The following is an 18,088-nucleotide window of genomic DNA, read 5'->3' as shown; positions in this document are numbered from 1 at the left end:
GCCAGGATGTCCTTCCTTAACCCTGGAGACCAAATCTGTACACAATACTCCAGGTGTGGTCTTACCAGGGCTCTGTACAAATGCAAGAGGATTTCCTTCCTCTTGTACTCAATTCCCTTTGTAATAAAGGCCAACATTGCATTAGCCTTCTTCACTGCCTGCTGCACTTGCTCATTCACCTTCAGTGACTGATGAACAAGGACTCCTAGATCTCTTTGTATTTCTCCCTTACCTAACTCTACACCGTTCAGATAATAATCTGCCTTCCTGTTCTTACTCCCAAAGTGGATAACCTCACACTTATTCACATTAAACGTCATCTGCCAAGTATCTGCCCACTCACCCAGCCTTTCCAAGTCACCCTGAATTCTGCTAACATCCTCATCACATGTCACACTGCCACCAAACTTAGTATCATCAGCAAATTTGCTGATGTTATTCTCCTTGCCTTCATCTAAATCGTTGATGTAAATTGTAAACAGTTGTGGTCCCAATTCCGAGCCCTGTGGCACCCCACTGGTCACCACCTGCCATTCTGAGAAACACTCATTCACCGCTACCCTTTGCTTTCTATCTGCCAACCAGTTTTCTATCCATGTCAAAGTCTTCCCCCCGATGCCCTGAGCTTTGATTTTACCCACCAATCTCCTATGTGGTGATATTTTTTACTGAGTTAAGTATTGTATGTAATTAGTTTTGCTACAACAAGTGTATGGGACATTGGAAAAAAAGTTGAATTTCCCCATGGGGATTAATAAAGTATCTATCTATCTATCTATCTATTAAATGCCTTCTGAAAATCGAGGTACACTACATCTACTGGATCTCACCCGTCTAACTTCCTGGTTACATCCTCAAAAAACTCCAACAGATTAGTCAAGCATGATTACCCTTGGTAAATCCATGGTGGCTCGGCCCAATCCTATCACTGCTATCTAGATATGCCACTATTTCATCTTTAATAATGGACTCTAGAATCTTCCCCACCACCGATGTCAGGCTGACAGGTCGATACTTCTCTGTTTTCTCCCTCCCTCTTTTCTTAAAAAATGGGATAACATTAGCCATTCTCCAATCCTCAGGAACTGATCCTGAATCTAAGGAACATTGGAAAATGATTACCAATGCATCCGCAATTTCCAGGGAAACCTGCTTTAGTACCCTAGGATGCAAACCATCTGGACCTGGGGATTTGTCAGCCTTCAGTCCCATCAGTCTTCTCATCACCGTTTCCTTCCTAATGTCAATCTGTTTCATTTCCTCTGTTACCCTATGCCCTTGGCCCATCCATACATCTGGGAGATTGCTTGTGCCTTCCTTAGAGAAAACAGATCTAAAGTACTCATTAAATTCTTCTGCCATTTCTCTGTTTCCTATAACTATTTCACCCAATTCATTCTTCAAGGGCCCAACATTGTTCTTAACTATCTTCTTTCTCTTCACATACGCAAAAAGCTTTTGCTATCTTCCTTTATATTCCTGGCTAGCTTGCGTTCGTACCTCATTTTTTCTCCCCGTATTGCCTTTTTAGTTAAGTTCTGTTGTTAGTTAAAAACTTCCCAATCATCTGTCCCACTCACATTAGCTCTGTCATACTTCCTTTTTTTTAATGCTGTGCAATCTCTGACTTCCTTTGTCAACCACTGTGGCCCCTTTCCCCTCTTTGAATCCTTCCTTCTCTGGGGATGAACTGATTTTGCACCTTGTGCATTATTCCCAAGAATACCTGCCATTGCTGTTCCACTGTCTTTTCTGCTAGGATATCCGTCCAGTGAACTTTGACCAGCTCCTCCCTCATGGCTCCATAGTCTCCTTTGTTCAACTGCAACACTGACACCTCCGAGCTGCCCTTATCCTTCTCAAACTGCAGATAAAAACATATCATGTTATGGTCACTACCTCCTAATGGCTCCTTTACTTCAAGATCGCTTATCAAACCCTGTTCATTACACAAGACTAAATCCAGAATAGCCTTGTCCCTGGTCGGCTCTCGTACAAGCTGTTCCAAGAAAGCATCCCGTAGGCCCTCTACAAACTCCCTGTCCTGGGGTCCAGCACCTGCATGTTGAAATTACCCATCCCCCTACCTCCTGTGGGATCTCTCTTCCCCATCCCCCAGTGGGATCTCTCTTTCCCATTCTCCTACCTCCAGTGGAGTCTCTTTTTCCCATTCCCCGTCCTCTTGTGTGATCTCTCTTCCCCATCTCCCTTCCTTCTGTGGGAATTCTCTTCCGAATCCCCTTCCTCCTGTGGTATCTCTCTTTCCCATCCCCCTACCACCTGTTGGATCTCTCTTCCTGATGCTGCTTCCTACTGTGGGATCACTCTTCCCCATCCAATTCCTCCTGCCGGAAATTTCCTCCCCATCCCCCGTCCTCCTGTGGGATCTCTCTTCCCCAGCCCCCTTCCTCCTGTGGGACAATGGACAATAGACAATAGATAGATAGATAGATAGATAGATACTTTATTCATCCCCATGGGGAAATTCAACTTTTTTTCCAATGTCCCATACACTTGTTGTAGCAAAACTAATTACATACAATACTTAACTCAGTAAAGAAAAAAATATGATATGCATCTAAATCACCGTCTCAAAAAGCATCAATAGCTTTTAAAAAGTTCTTAAGTCCTGGCGGTAGAATTGTAAAGCCTAATGGCATTGGGGAGTATTGACCTCTTCATCCTGTCTGAGGAGCATTGCATCGATAGTAACCTGTCACTGAAACTGCTTCTCTGTCTCTGGATGGTGCTATGTAGAGGATGTTCAGAGTTATCCATAATTGACCGTAGCCTACTCAGCGCCCTTCGCTCAGCTACCGATGTTAAACTCTCCAGTACTTTGCCCACGACAGAGCCCGCCTTCCTTACCAGCTTATTAAGACGTGAGGCGTCCCTCTTCTTAATGCTTCCTCCCCAACACGCCACCACAAAGAAGAGGGCGCTCTCCACAACTGACCTATAGAACATCTTCAGCATCTCACTACAGACATTGAATGACGCCAACCTTCTTAGGAAGTACATTCGACTCTGTGCCTTCCTGCACAAGGCATCTGTGTTGGCAGTCCAGTCAAGCTTCTCGTCTAACTGTACTCCCAGATACTTGTAGGTCTTAACCTGCTCCACACATTCTCCATTAATGATCACTGGCTCCATATGGGGCCTAGATCTCCTAAAGTTCACCACCATCTCCTTGGTCTTGGTGATATTGAGACGCAGGTAGTTTGAGTTGCACCATATCACAAAGTCCTGTATCAGTTTCCTATACTCCTCCTCCTGTCCATTCCTGACACACCCCACTATGGCCGTGTCATCAGCGAACTTCTGCACATGGCAGGACTCTGAGTTATATAATAGGTGCAGAAGTAGACCATTCGGCCCTTCGAGCCTGCACCGCCATTTTGAGATCATGGCTGATCATCTATTATCAATACCCGGTTCCTGCCTTGTCCCCATAACCCATGATTCCCCTATCCATAAGATACCTATCTAGCTCCTTCTTGAAAGCATCCAGAGAATTGGCCTCCACTTCCTTCCGAGGCAGTACATTCCAGGCACCCACAACTCTCTGGGAGAAATTTTTCCTTAACACTGTCCTAAATGACCTACCCCTTATTCTCAAACCATGCCCTCTGGTACTGGACTCTCCCAGCATCTGGAACATATTTCCTGCCTCTATCTTGTCCAATCCCTTAATAATCTTCTATGTTTCAATCAGATCCCTTCTCAATCTGCTTAATTCCAGCATGTACAAGCCCAGTCTCTCTAACCTCTCTGCGTAAGACAGTCCAGACATCCCAGGAATCAACCTCGTGAATCTACGCTGCACATCCTCTACAGCCAGGATGTCATTCCTTAACCCTGGAGACCAAAACTGTACACAATACTCCAGGTGTGGTCTCACCAGGGATCTGTACAAATGCAAGAGGATTTCCTTGCTCTTGTACTCAATTCCCTTTGTAATAAAGGCCAACATTCCATTAGCCTTCTTCACTGCCTGCTATACTTGCTCATTCACCTTCAGTGACTGATGAACAAGGACTCCTAGATCTCTTTGTATTTCTCCCTTACCTAACTCTGCACCGTTCAGATAATAATCTGCCTTCCTGTTCTTACTCCCCAAGTGGATAACCTCACACTTATTCACATTAAACATCATCTGCCAAGTATCTGCCCACTCACCCAGCCTATCCAAGTCACCCTGAATTCTCCTAACATCCTCATCACATGTCACACTGCCACCCAGCTTAGAATCATCAGCAAATTTGCTGATGTTATTCTCAATGCCTTCATCTAAATCGCTGATGTAAATTGTAAACAGCTGTGGTCCCAATACCGAGCCACGTGGCACCCCACTAGTCACTACCTGCCATTCCGAGAAACACCCATTCACCGCTACCCTTTGCTTTCTATCTGCCAAACAGTATTCTATCCATTTCAATGTCTTCCCCCCGATGCCCTGAGCTTTGATTTTACCCACCAATCTCCTATGTGGGACCTTATCAAATGCCTTCTGAAAATCGAGGTACACTACATCCACTGGAACTCACCCGTCTAACTTCCTGGTTACATCCTCGAAAAACTCCAACAGATTAGTCAAGCATGATTTACCCTTGGTAAATCCATGCTGGCTCGGCCCAATCCTATCACTGCTATCTGGACATGCCACTATTTCATCCTGAATAATGGACTCTAGCATCTTCCCCACCACTGATGTCAGGCTGACAGGTCGATACTTCTCTGTTTTCTCCCTCCCTCTTTTCTTAAAAAATGGGATAACATTAGCCATTCTCCAATCCTCAGGAACTGATCCTGAATCTAAGGAACATTGGAAAATGATTACCAATGCATCCGCAATTTCCAGGGCCACCTCCTTTAGTACCCTAGGATGCAGACCATCTGGACCTGGGGATTCGTCAGCCTTCAGTCCCATCAGTCTACTCATCACCGTTTCCTTCCTAATGTCAATCGGTTTCATTTCCTCTGTTACCCTATGTCCTTGGCCCATCCATACATCTGGGAGATTGCTTGTGTCTTCCCTAGTGAAGACAGATCTAAAGTACTCATTAAATTCTTCTGCCATTTCTCTGTTTCCCATAACAATTTCACCCAATTCATTCTTCAAGGGCCCAACATTGTTCTTAACTATCTTCTTTCTCTTCACATACCTAAAAAAGCTTTTGCTATCTTCCTTTATATTCCTGGCTAGCTTGCGTTCGTACCTCATTTTATTCTCCCCGTATTGCCTTTTAAGTTAAGTTCTGTTGTTGTTTAAAAACTTCCCAATCATCTGTCCTCCCGCTCACCTTAGCTCTGTCATACTTCCTTTTTTTTTTAATGCTATGCAATCTCTGACTTCCTTTGTCAACCACTGTGGCCCCTTTCCCCCCTTTGAATCCTTCCTTCTCTGGGGATGAACTGATTTTGCACCTTGTGCATTATCCCCAAGAATATCTGCCATTGCTGTTCCACTGTCTTTCTGCTAGGCTATCCTTCCAGTCAACTTTGGCCAGCTCCTCCCTCATGGCTCCATAGTTTCCCCTGTTCATCTGCAACACTGACACCTCCGAGCTGCCCTTATCCTTCACAAACTGCAGATAAAAACATATCATGTTATGGTCACTACCTACTGATGGCTCCTTTACTTCAGGATAGCTTATCAAATCCTGTTCATTACACAAGACTAAATCCAGAACAGCCTTGTCCCGGGTCGGCTCTCGTACAAGCTGTTCCAAGAATGCATCCCGTAGGCACTCTACAAACCCCCTATCCTGAGGTCCAGCAGCAAACTGTTTCTCCCAGTTCACCTGCATGTTGAAATTCCCCATCCTCCTACCTCCTGTGGGATCTCTTTTCCACATCCATTTCCTCCTGTGGGATCTCTCTTCCCCATCCCCCCTCCTTCTATGGGATCTCTCTTCCTCATCCCCTTCCTCCTGTCAGGTCGCTCTTACTCATCCCCTTCATCCTGTGGGATCTTGCTTCCCCATGCCCCTCCTTTTGTGGGATCTCTCTGTTCTCCATCTCCCTTCCTCCTGTGGGATCTCTCTTCCCAATCCCCTTCCTCCTGTGGTATCTCTCTTTCCCATCCCCCTACCTCCTGTTGGATCTCTCTTCCTGATTCTGCTTCCTATTGTGGGATCTCTCTTCCGCATCCAATAACTCCTGCCGGAAATTTCTTCCCAATCCTCCTTCCCTCTGTGGGATCTCTCTTCCACATCCCCCTTCCTCCTGTGGGATCTCTCTTCCCCATCTCCCATCCTCCTGTGGGATCTCTCTTCCCCAGCCCCCTTCCTCCTGTGGGATCTCTCTTCCCCATCTCCCATCCTCCTGTGGGATCTCTCTTCCCCATCTCCAATCCTCCTGTGGGATCTCTCTTCCCCAGCCCCATTCCTCCTGTGGGATCTCTCTTCCCCATTTCCCATCCTCCTGTGGGATCTCTCTTCCCAGCCCCCTACCTCCAGTGGGATCTCTCTTCCCCATCTCCCATCCTCCTGTGGGATCTCTCTTCCCCAGCCCCCTACCTCCAGTAGGATCTCTCTTTCCCAATCCCCTTCCTCCTGTGGTATCTCTCTTTCCCATCCCCCTACCTCCTGTTGGATCTCTCTTCCTGATTCTGCTTCCTATTGTGGGATCTCTCTTCCGCATCCAATATCTCCTGCCGGAAATTTCTTCCCAATCCTCCTTCCCTCTGTGGGATCTCTCTTCCACATCCCCCTTCCTCCTGTGGGATCTGTCTTCCCCATCTCCCATCCTCCTGTGGGATCTCTCTTTCCCAGCCCCCTTCCTCCTGTGGGATCTTTCTTCCCCATCTCCCATCCTCCTGTGGGATCTCTCTTCCCCATCTCCCATCCTCCTGTGGGATCTCTCTTCCCCAGCCCCCTACCTCCAGTGGGATCTCTGTTTCCCATTCTCCTTCCTCTTGTGGGATCTCTCTTCCCCATCTCCCATCCTGCTGTAGGATCTCTCTTCCCCATCTCCCATCCTCCTGTGGGATCTCTCTTCCCCAGCCCCCTACCTCCAGTAGGATCTCTCTTTCCCAATCCCCTTCCTCCTGTGGTATCTCTCTTTCCCATCCCCCTACCTCCTGTTGGATCTCTCTTCCTGATTCTGCTTCCTATTGTGGGATCTCTCTTCCGCATCCAATATCTCCTGCCGGAAATTTCTTCCCAATCCTCCTTCCCTCTGTGGGATCTCTCTTCCACATCCCCCTTCCTCCTGTGGGATCTGTCTTCCCCATCTCCCATCCTCCTGTGGGATCTCTCTTTCCCAGCCCCCTTCCTCCTGTGGGATCTTTCTTCCCCATCTCCCATCCTCCTGTGGGATCTCTCTTCCCCATCTCCCATCCTCCTGTGGGATCTCTCTTCCCCAGCCCCCTACCTCCAGTGGGATCTCTGTTTCCCATTCTCCTTCCTCTTGTGGGATCTCTCTTCCCCATCTCCCATCCTGCTGTAGGATCTCTCTTCCCCATCTCCCATCCTCCTGTGGGATCTCTCTTCCCCATCTCCCATCCTCCTGTGGGATCTCTCTTCCCCAGCCCCCTACCTTCCGTGGGATCTCTCTTTCCCATTCTCCTTCCTCTTGTGGGATCTCTCTTCCCCATCTCCCTTCCTTCTGTGAGAATTCTCTTCCGGATCCCCTTCCTCCTGTGGTATCTCTCTTCCCATCCCCCTACCACCTGTTGGATCTCTCTTCCTGATGCTGCTTCCTACTGTGGGATCACTCTTCCCCATCCACCTCCTCCTGCTGGAAATTTCCTCCCCATCCCCCGTCCTCCTGTGGGATCTCTATTCCACATCCCCCATCCTCCTGTGGGATCTCTCTTCCCCATCCCCCTTCCTCCTGTGGGACAATAGACAATAGGTGCAGAAGTAGACCATTCGGCCCTTCGAGCCTGCACCGCCATTTTGAGATCATGGCTGATCATCTACTATCAATACCCGGTTCCTGCCTTGTCCCGATATCCCTTGATTCCCCTATCCATAAGATAGCTATCTAGCTTCTTCTTGAAAGCATCCAGAGAATTGGCCTCCACTTCCTTCCAAGGCAGTGCATTCCAGACCCCCACAACTCTCTGGGAGAAGAAGTTTTTCCTTAACTCTGTCCTAAATGACCTACCCCTTATTCTCAAACCATGCCCTCTGCTACTGGACTCTCCCAGCATCTGGAACATATTTCCTGCCTCTACCTTGTCCAGTCCCTTAAACCTCTATGTTTCAATCAGATCCCTTCTCAATCTCCTTAATTCCAGTGTGTACAAGCCCAGTCTCTCTAACCTCTCTGCGTAAGACAGTCCAGACATCCCAGGAATTAACCTCGTAAATCTACGCTGCACTTCCTCTACAGCCAGGATGTCCTTCCTTAACCCTGGAGACAAAAACTGTACACAATACTCCAGCTGTGGTCTCACCGGGGCTCTGTACAAATGCAAGAAGATTTCCTTGCTCTTGTACTCAATTCCCTTTGTAATAGAGGCCAACATTCCATTAGCCTTCTGCACTGCCTGCTGCACTTGCTCATTCACCTTCAGTGACTGATGAACAAGGACTCCTAGATCTCTCTGTATTTCTCCCTTACCTAACTCTACACCGTTCAGATAATAATCTGCCTTCCTGTGCTTACTCCCAATGTGGATAACCTCACACTTATTCACATTAAACGTCATCTGCCAAGTATCTGCCCACTCACCCAGCTTATCCAAGTCACCCTGAATTCTCCTAACATCCTCATCACATGTCACACTGCCACCCAGCTTAGTATCGTCAGCAAAATTCCTGATGTTATTCTCAATGCCTTTATCTAAAACATTGATGTAAATTGTAAACAGCTGTGCTCCCAATACCGAGCCCTGTGGCACCCCACTGGTCACCACCTGCCATTCCGAGAAACACCCATTCACCGCAACCCTTTGCTTTCTATCTGCCAACCAGTTTTCTATCCATGTCAATGTCTTCCCCCCGATGCCGTGAGCTTTGATTTTACCCACCAATCTCCTATGTGGGACCTTATCAAATGCCTTCTGAAAATCGAGGTACACTACATCCACTGGATCTCACCCGTCTAACTTCCTGGTTACATCCTCGAAAAACTCCAACAGATTAGTCAAGCATGATTTACCCTTGGTAAATCCATGCTGGCTCGGCCCAATCCTATCACTGCTATCTAGATATGCCACTATTTCATCCTTAATAGATAGATAGATAGATAGATACTTTATTCATCCCCATGGGGAAATTCAACTTTTTTTTTCCAATGTCCCATACACTTGTTGTAGCAAAACTAATTACATACAATACTTAACTCAGTAAAAAAAATATGATATGCATCTAAATCACTATCTCAAAAAGCATTAATAATAGCTTTTAAAAAGTTCTTAAGTCCTGGCGGTTGAATTGTAAAGCCTAATGGCATTGGGGAGTATTGACCTCTTCATCCTGTCTGAGGAGCATTGCATCGATAATAATGGACTCTAGCATCTTCCCCACCACTGATGTCAGGCTGACAGGTCGATACTTCTCTGTTTTCTCCCTCCCTCCTTTCTTAAAAAATGGGATAACATTAGCCATTCTCAAATCCTCAGGAACTGATCCTGAATCTAAGGAACATTGGAAAATGATTACCAATGCATCCGCAATTTCCAGGGCCACCTCCTTTAGTACCCTAGGGTGCAGACCATCTGGACCTGGGGATTTGTCAGCCTTCAGTCCCATCAGTCTACTCATCACCGTTTCCTTCCTAATGTCAATCTGTTTCATTTCCTCTGTTACCCTATGTCCTTGGCCCATCCATACATCTGGGAGATTGCTTGTGTCTTCCCTAGTGAAGACAGATCTAAAGTACTCATTAAATTCTTCTGCCATTTCTCTGTTTCCCATAACAATTTCACCCAATTCATTCTTCAAGGGCCCAACATTGTTCTTAACTATCTTCTTTCTCTTCACATACGTAAAAAGCTTTTGCTATCTTCCTTTATATTCCTGGCTAGCTTGCGTTCATACCTAATTTTATTCTCCCCGTATTGCCTTTTAAGTTAAGTTCTGTTGTTCTTTAAAAACTTCCCAATCATCTGTCCTCCCACTCACCTTAGCTCTGTCATACTTCCTTTTTTTTAATGTTCTGCAATCTCTGACTTCCTTTGTCAACCACTGTGGCCCCTTTCCCCCCTTTGAATAATTCCTTCTCTGGGGACAAACTGATTTTGCACCTTGTGCATTATTCCCAAGAATACCTGCCATTGCTTTTCCACTGTCTTTTCTGCTAGGATATCCGTCCAGTCAACTTTGGCCAGCTCCTCCCTCATGGCTCCATAGTTTCCCCTGTTCAACTGCAACACTGACACCTCCGAGCTGCCCTTATCCTTCTCAAACTGTAGATAAAAACATATCATGTTATGGTCACTACCTACTGATGGCTCCTTTACTTCAAGATAGCTTATCAAATCCTGTTCATTACACAAGACTAAATCCAGAACAGCCTTGTCCCGGGTCAGCTCTCGTACAAGCTGTTCCAAGAATGCATCCCGTAGGCACTCTACAAACCCCCTATCCTGAGGTCCAGCACCAAACTGTTTCTCCAAGTTCACCTGCATGTTGAAATTCCCCATCCTCCTACCTCCTGTGGGATCTCTTTTCCACATCCATTTCCTCCTGTGGGATCTCTCTTCCCCATTCCCCCTCCTTCTATGGGATCTCTCTTCCCCATCCCCCTTCCTCCTGTCAGATCTCTCTTCCTCATCCCCTTCATCCTGTGGGATCTCGCTTCCCCATCCCCCTCCTTTTGTGGGATCTCTCTTCCCCATCTCCCATCCTCCTGTGAGATCTCTCTTCCCCAGCCCCCTACCTCCAGTGGGATCTCTCTTTCCCATTCTCCTTCCTCCTGTGGGATCTCTCTTCCCCAGCCCCATTCCTCCTGTGGGATCTCTCTTCCCCATCTCCCATCCTCCTGTGGGATCTCTCTTCCCCAGCCCCCTACCTCCAGTGGGATCTCTCTTTCCCAATCCCCTTCCTCCTGTGGTATCTCTCTTTCCCATCCCCCTTCCTCCTGTCGGATCTCTCTTCCTGATTCTGCTTCCTATTGTGGGATCTCTCTTCCGCATCCAATAACTCCTGCCGGAAATTTCTTCCCAATCCTCCTTCCCTCTGTGGGATCTCTCTTCCACATCCCCCTTCCTCCTGTGGGATCTCTCTTCCCCATCTCCCATTCTCCTGTGGGATCTCTCTTCCCCAGCCCCCTTCCTCCTGTGGGATCTCTCTTCCCCATCTCCCATCCTCCTGTGGGATCTCTCTTCCCCAGCCCCCTTCCTCCTGTGGGATCTTTCTTCCCCATCTCCCTTCCTCCTGCGGGATCTCTCTTCCCCAGCCCCCTTCCTCCTGTGGGATCTCTCTTCCCCATCTCCCATCCTCCTGTGGGATCACTCTTCCCCATCCACCTCCTCCTGCTGGAAATTTCCTCCCCATCCCCCGTCCTCCTGTGGGATTTCTATTCCACATCCCCCATCCTCCTGTGGGATCTCTCTTCCCCATCCCCCTTCCTCCTGTGGGACAATAGACAATAGGTGCAGAAGTAGACCATTCGGCCCTTCGAGCCTGCACCGCCATTTTGAGATCATGGCTGATCATCTACTATCAATACCCGGTTCCTGCCTTGTCCCGATATCCCTTGATTCCCCTATCCATAAGATAGCTATCTAGCTCCTACTTGAAAGCATCCAGAGAATTGGCCTCCACTTCCTTCCAAGGCAGTACATTCCAGACACCCACAACTCTCTGGGATATTTTTTTCCTTAACTCTGTCCTAAATGACCTACCCCTTATTCTCAAACCATGCCCTCTGCTACTGGACTCTCCCAGCATCTGGAACATATTTCCTGCCTCTATCTTGTCCAGTCCCTTAAACCTCTATGTTTCAATCAGATCCCTTCTCAATCTCCTTAATTCCAGTGTGTACAAGCCCAGTCTCTCTAACCTCTCTGCGTAAGACAGTCCAGACATCCCAGGAATTAACCTCGTAAATCTACGCTGCACTTCCTCTACAGCCAGGATGTCCTTCCTTAACCCTGGAGACCAAAACTGTACACAATACTCCAGCTGTGGTCTCACCAGGGCTCTGTACAAATGCAAGAGGATTTCCTTGCTCTTGTACTCAATTCCCTTTGTAATAAAGGCCAACATTCCATTAGCCTTCTGCACTGCCTGCTGCACTTGCTCATTCAATTTCAGTGACTGATGAACAAGGACTCCTAGATCTCTCTGTATTTCTCCCTTACCTAACTCTACACCGTTCAGATAATAATCTGCCTTCCTGTGCTTACTCCCAATGTGGATAACCTCACACTTATTCACATTAAACGTCATCTGCCAAGTATCTGCCCACTCACCCAGCTTATCCAAGTCACCCTGAATTCTCCTAACATCCTCATCACATGTCACACTGCCACCCAGCTTAGTATCGTCAGCAAAATTGCTGATGTTATTCTCAATGCCTTCATCCAAATCGTTGATGTAAATTGTAAACAGCTGTGGTCCCAATACCGAGCCCTGTGGCACCCCACTGGTCACCACCTGCCATTCCGAGAAACACCCATTCACCGCAACCCTTTGCTTTCTATCTGCCAACCAGTTTTCTATCCATGTCAATGTCTTCCCCCCGATGCCGTGAGCTTTGATTTTACCCACCAATCTCCTATGTGGGACCTTATTTAATGCCTTCTGAAATTCGAGGTACACTACATCCACTGGATCTCACCCGTCTAACTTCCTGGTTACATACTCGAAAAACTCCAACAGATTAGTCAAGCATGATATATCCTTGGTAAATCCATGCTGGCTCGGCCCAATCCTATCACTGCTATCTAGATATGCCACCTTTTCATTCTTAATAATGGACTCCAGCATCTTCCCCACCACTGATGTCAGGATGACAGGTCGTTAGTTCTCTGTTTTCTCCCTCCCTCCTTTCTTAAAAAATGGGATAACATTAGCCATTCTCCAATCCTCAGGAACTGATCCTGAATCTAAGGAACATTGGAAAATGATTACCAATGCATCCGCAATTTTCAGGGCCACCTCCTTTAGTACCCTAGGATGCAGACCATCTGGACCCGGGGATTTGTCAGACTTCAGTCCCATCAGTCTACTCATCACCGTTTCCTTCCTAATGTCAGTCTGTTTCATTTCCTCTGTTACCCTATGTCCTTGGCCCATCCATACATCTGGGAGATTGCTTGTGTCTTCCTTAGTGAAAACAGATCTAAAGTACTCATTAAATTCTTATGCCATTTCTCTGTTTCCCATAACAATTTCACCCAATTCATTCTTCAAGGGCCCAACATTGTTCTTAACTTTCTTCTTTCTCTTCACATACCTAAAAAAGCTTTTGCTATCTTCCTTTATATTCCTGGCTAGCTTGCGTTCGTACCTCATTTTTTCTCCCCGTATTGCCTTTTTAGTTAAGTTCTGTTGTTCCTTAAAAACTTCCCAATCATCCGTCCTTCCACTCACCTTAGCTCTGTCATACTTCCTTTTTTTTTAATGCTATGCAATCTCTGACTTCCTTTGTCAACCACTGTGGCCCCTTTCCCCCCTTTGAATCCTTCCTTCTCTGGGGACAAACTGATTTTGCACCTTGTTCGTTATTCCCAAGAATACCTGCCATTGCTGTTCCACTGTCTTTTCTGCTAGGCTATCCATCCAGTCAACTTTGGCCAGCTCCTCCCTCATGGCTCCATAGTTTCCCCTGTTCAACTGCAACACTGACACCTCCGAGCTGCCCTTATCCTTCTCAAACTGTAGATAAAAACATATCATGTTATGGTCACTACCTCCTAATGGCTCCTTTGCTTCAAGATCACTTATCAAACCCTGTTCATTACACAAGACTAAATCCAGAATAGCCTTGTCCCTGGTCGGCTCTCGTACAAGCTGTTCCAAGAATGCATCCCGTAGGCACTCTACAAACCCCCTATCCTGGGGTCCAGCACCAAACTGTTTCTCCCAGTTCACCTGTATGTTGAAATTACCCATCCCCCTTCCTCCTGTGGGATCTCTTTTTCACCATCCATTTCCTCCTGTGGGATCTCACCTTCCCATTCCCTTCCTCCTGTCGGATCTCTCTTCCCCATCCCCTTCCTCCTGAGGGATCTCTCTTCCTCATCCCCCCTCCTTCTATGGGATCTCTCTTCCTCATCCCCTTCCTCCTGTGGGATATCTCTTCCCCATCCCCCTCCTTTTGTGGGATCTCTCTTCCCCATCCCCCTTCCTCCTGTGGTATCTCTTTTTCCCATCACCCTACCTCCTGTTGGATCTGTCTTCCTGATTCTGCTTCCTATTGTGGGATCTCTCTTCCCCATCCAATTCCTCCTGCCGGAAATTTCTTCCCCATCCCCTTCCTCCTGTGGGATCTCTCTTCCCCATCCCCCTTCCTCCAGAGAGATCACTGTTCCCCAACGTCCTTCCTCCTGTGGGATCTCTCTTCCACATCCCCTTCCTCCTGTGGGATCTCCCTGCCCCATCCGACTTCCCCCTGTGGGGTCTCTCCGTCCCATTGCCCTTCCTCCCGTAGGATCTCTTTCCTAACCCCTGCCCTCCTGTAGGATGTTTCTTCCCCATCTCCTTCCTCCTGTTGGGTCTCTCTTCCCCATCCCCTTCCTCCTGTGGGATCTCTCTTCCCCATCCACCTCTTCTTGTGGGATCTCTCTACCCCATCGCCCTTCCTCATGTGGGATCTCTCTTCCCTATCCCCCTTTCCTCCGGAGGGATCTCTTTTTCCCCATCCATTTCTACCTGTGGGATCTCTCTTTTCCATCTCCTTCTTCCTGTGGGATCTCTCTTCCCCATCCCCCTTCCTCCTGTGGCATCTCTCTTCCCCATCATCCTTCATCCTGTGGGATCTCTCTTCCCCATCATCCTTCATCCTGTGGGATCTCTCTTCCCTATCCCCCTTTCCTCCTGTGGGATCTCTCTTCCCTATCCCCCTTTCCTCCTGTGGGATCTCTCTTCCCTATCCCCCTTTACTCCGGAGGGATCTCTTTTTCCCCATCCATTTCCACCTGTGGGATCTCTCTTCCACATCCCCCTTCCTACTGTGGGATCTCTCTACCCCATCCCTCTTCCTCCTGTGGGATCTCACTTACCCATCCCCCTTCCTCCTGTGGGATCTCTCGTCCCCATCCCCCATCCTCCTGTGGGATCTCTCTTCCCCATCCCCCTACCTCCTGTTGGATCTCTCTTCCTGATTCTGCTTCCTACTGTGGGATCACTCTTCCCCATCCACTTCCTCCTGCTGGAAATTTCTTCCCCATCCCCCTTTCTCCGGAGGGATCTCTCATTGCCCTCCCCTTCTCCCGTGGGATCTCTCCTGCTGATTCCGTTTCCGACTGTGGGATCTTTCTTCCCAATCTCTTTCACCCTGTGGGATCTCTTCCCCATCCTCCTTCCTCCTGTGGGATCTCTCTTCCCCATCCCCATCCTCCTGTTGGATCTCTCTTCCCCATCTCCTTCCTCCTATGGGACCTCTTCCCCATTCCCCTTCCTCCTGTGGGATCTCTCTTCCCCATCCACCTTCCTCCTGTGGGATCTCTCCTTCCCATTCCCTTTCCTCCCATAGGATCTCTCTTTCCTAACCCCTTCCACCTGTGGGAACTCTCTTCCCCATCCCCCTCCCTCCTGTGGGATCTCTCTTCCCCATCCCCCTTCCTCCTGTGGCATCTCTCTTCCCCATCATCCTTCATCCTGTGGGATCTCTCTTCCCCATCATCCTTCATCCTGTGGGATCTCTCTTCCCTATCCCCCTTTCCTCCTGTGGGATCTCTCTTCCCTATCCCCCTTTCCTCCTGTGGGATCTCTCTTCCCTATCCCCCTTTACTCCGGAGGGATCTCTTTTTCCCCATCCATTTCCACCTGTGGGATCTCTCTTCCACATCCCCCTTCCTACTGTGGGATCTCTCTACCCCATCCCTCTTCCTCCTGTGGGATCTCACTTACCCATCCCCCTTCCTCCTGTGGGATCTCTCGTCCCCATCCCCCATCCTCCTGTGGGATCTCTCTTCCCCATCCCCCTACCTCCTGTTGGATCTCTCTTCCTGATTCTGCTTCCTACTGTGGGATCACTCTTCCCCATCCACTTCCTCCTGCTGGAAATTTCTTCCCCATCCCCCTTTCTCCGGAGGGATCTCTCATTGCCCTCCCCTTCTCCCGTGGGATCTCTCCTGCTGATTCCGTTTCCGACTGTGGGATCTTTCTTCCCAATCTCTTTCACCCTGTGGGATCTCTTCCCCATCCTCCTTCCTCCTGTGGGATCTCTCTTCCCCATCCCCATCCTCCTGTTGGATCTCTCTTCCCCATCTCCTTCCTCCTATGGGACCTCTTCCCCATTCCCCTTCCTCCTGTGGGATCTCTCTTCCCCATCCACCTTCCTCCTGTGGGATCTCTCCTTCCCATTCCCTTTCCTCCCATAGGATCTCTCTTTCCTAACCCCTTCCACCTGTGGGAACTCTCTTCCCCATCCCCCTTCCTCCTGTGGGAACTCTTTTCCCCATCCATTTCCTCCTGTGGGATCTCTTTTTCCCCATCCATTTACTCCTGTGGGATCTCTTCCCCATCCTCCTTCCTCCTGTGGGATCTCTTCCCCATCCTCCTTGCTCCTGTGGGATCTCTCTTCCCCATCCATTTCCTCCTGTTGGATCTCTCTTCCCCATCTCCTTCCTCCTATGGGACCTCTTCCCCATCCCCTTCTTCCTGTGGGATCTCCCTTCCCCATCCCACTTCTTCCTGCCGGATCTCATTTCCTCATCCCCTCCCTCCTGTGTGATATCTCTTCCCCATCCCTTTCTTCCTGTGGGATATCTCCTCCCCATCCCCTTCCTCCTGTAGATCTCTTTTCCCAATCTCCTTTCTCCTGTGGGATCTCTTTTCCTGATTCAGCTTCCTACTGCGGGATCTCTCTTCCCCATCCACTTCCTCCTCTAGGATCTCTCTTCCCCTTTCCTCTTCCTCCTGTGGGATATCTCTTTCCCATCCTCTTCCTCCTGTGGGATTTCTCATCCCCATCCCCCTTCCTCCTGTGGGATCTCTCATCCTCATCCCCCTTTCTCCTGTGGGATCTCTCTTCCCCGTACCCCGGTGGGATCTCTCCTTCCCCATCCCCCCATAACTGTGGTATCTCTTTTCCCCATCCCACTTCCTCCTGTGGGATCTCGTTTCCCCATCCCTTTCCTCTTGTGTCTTTCCATCCGTTCCCTCAGGTGGGGTCTCTTCCTCCATTTCCCATCGACATTTCCCGATTCACAAAGCTTCCTCACTGTGGGGCTATATCACCCCCATCCCTGCCCCTTGTGACACTCTGTGGTCAGTAACACTTTTCTAGGCAACGGAGAACGAGACAGAAAATGTGGAGTTCACAGGGTCACAGCAACAGACTAAATGACTGACATTGGGTGAATACCCTGGAGCTGGGCAGTGAGGGACATTGACAGTGATGGGAACTCTGATCAGTGATTTACGGAAGGGTTTAATGTTTCCTGAAATATCCGCTTGAGAGAATTACCCTCAGACCCACGGTTTGTATCACTTTGTTCATCAATTTGTCTGTTTGTGTTTAGACTCGGGAAGAATAACCTGGGAGATTCAGGAGTGAAACTGGTGTTGTCGGCTCTGAGGAACCCGGAGTGTAAAATACAGAAACTGTGGTAAGTACCGGACTGTGGCAGATTGTGTTTACAGTCACTGGGTGTCTGACACTGAACATTAATGTAATCAGTAATAGTGTTACTGATAAACACTGGGGATTTGTACCGTCCCCTGTCTCTCTGTGTCCTTCACCCTCACTCTCTCTCTCATCTCCAGGCTGTGGGATGTCGGTCTCACAGATTCTGGGGCCGAGGATCTCGTCTCTTTTCTCAGTACAAAACCAGCCCTGACGGAGCTGGACCTGAAATATTATGAACTGGGATATTCAGGAGCGAAACTGGTGTTTCTGGCTCTAGAGAACACGAAGTGTAAAATACAGAAACTGCGGTAAGTACCAGACTGTGGGAGATTATGCTTGCAGTCACTGGGTGTCTGACACTGAACATTAATGAAATCAGTAATAGTGT

At 48.4% G+C, this 18,088-nt stretch overlaps 2 protein-coding genes across 3 annotated transcripts in view; one reads left to right on the top strand and one right to left on the bottom strand.

Annotated features, from left to right (window-relative positions):
- Positions 1-14,126, bottom strand: part of LOC140722177 (uncharacterized) — a 33,442-nt gene extending 19,316 nt beyond the window's left edge. For both annotated transcript variants that reach the window (XM_073036968.1, XM_073036967.1), the window contains exons 1-3: positions 13,644-14,126; positions 10,226-10,363; positions 1,727-1,864 (exon numbers count right to left, since the gene is read on the bottom strand). In XM_073036968.1, the coding sequence (XP_072893069.1) occupies positions 1,727-1,864; positions 10,226-10,363; positions 13,644-14,018 (651 nt within the window). In that variant the 5' untranslated portion in view covers positions 14,019-14,126. The remainder of the gene's footprint in view (positions 1-1,726; positions 1,865-10,225; positions 10,364-13,643) is intronic.
- LOC140722181 (NACHT, LRR and PYD domains-containing protein 3-like) overlaps positions 1-18,088 on the top strand; it is a 73,559-nt gene that overhangs the window by 44,372 nt on the left and 11,099 nt on the right. Inside the window, exons 8-9 of the mRNA XM_073036972.1 lie at positions 17,594-17,680; positions 17,838-18,008. Of these exons, the coding sequence (XP_072893073.1) occupies positions 17,594-17,680; positions 17,838-18,008 (258 nt within the window). The remainder of the gene's footprint in view (positions 1-17,593; positions 17,681-17,837; positions 18,009-18,088) is intronic.

This window comes from Hemitrygon akajei, unplaced genomic scaffold (genome assembly GCF_048418815.1).
Source record: "Hemitrygon akajei unplaced genomic scaffold, sHemAka1.3 Scf000071, whole genome shotgun sequence".
Lineage (NCBI taxonomy): Eukaryota > Metazoa > Chordata > Chondrichthyes > Myliobatiformes > Dasyatidae > Hemitrygon > Hemitrygon akajei.
Note: the sequence above shows the minus strand (reverse complement) of the source record. Positions and strands in the feature narration are given on the sequence as shown.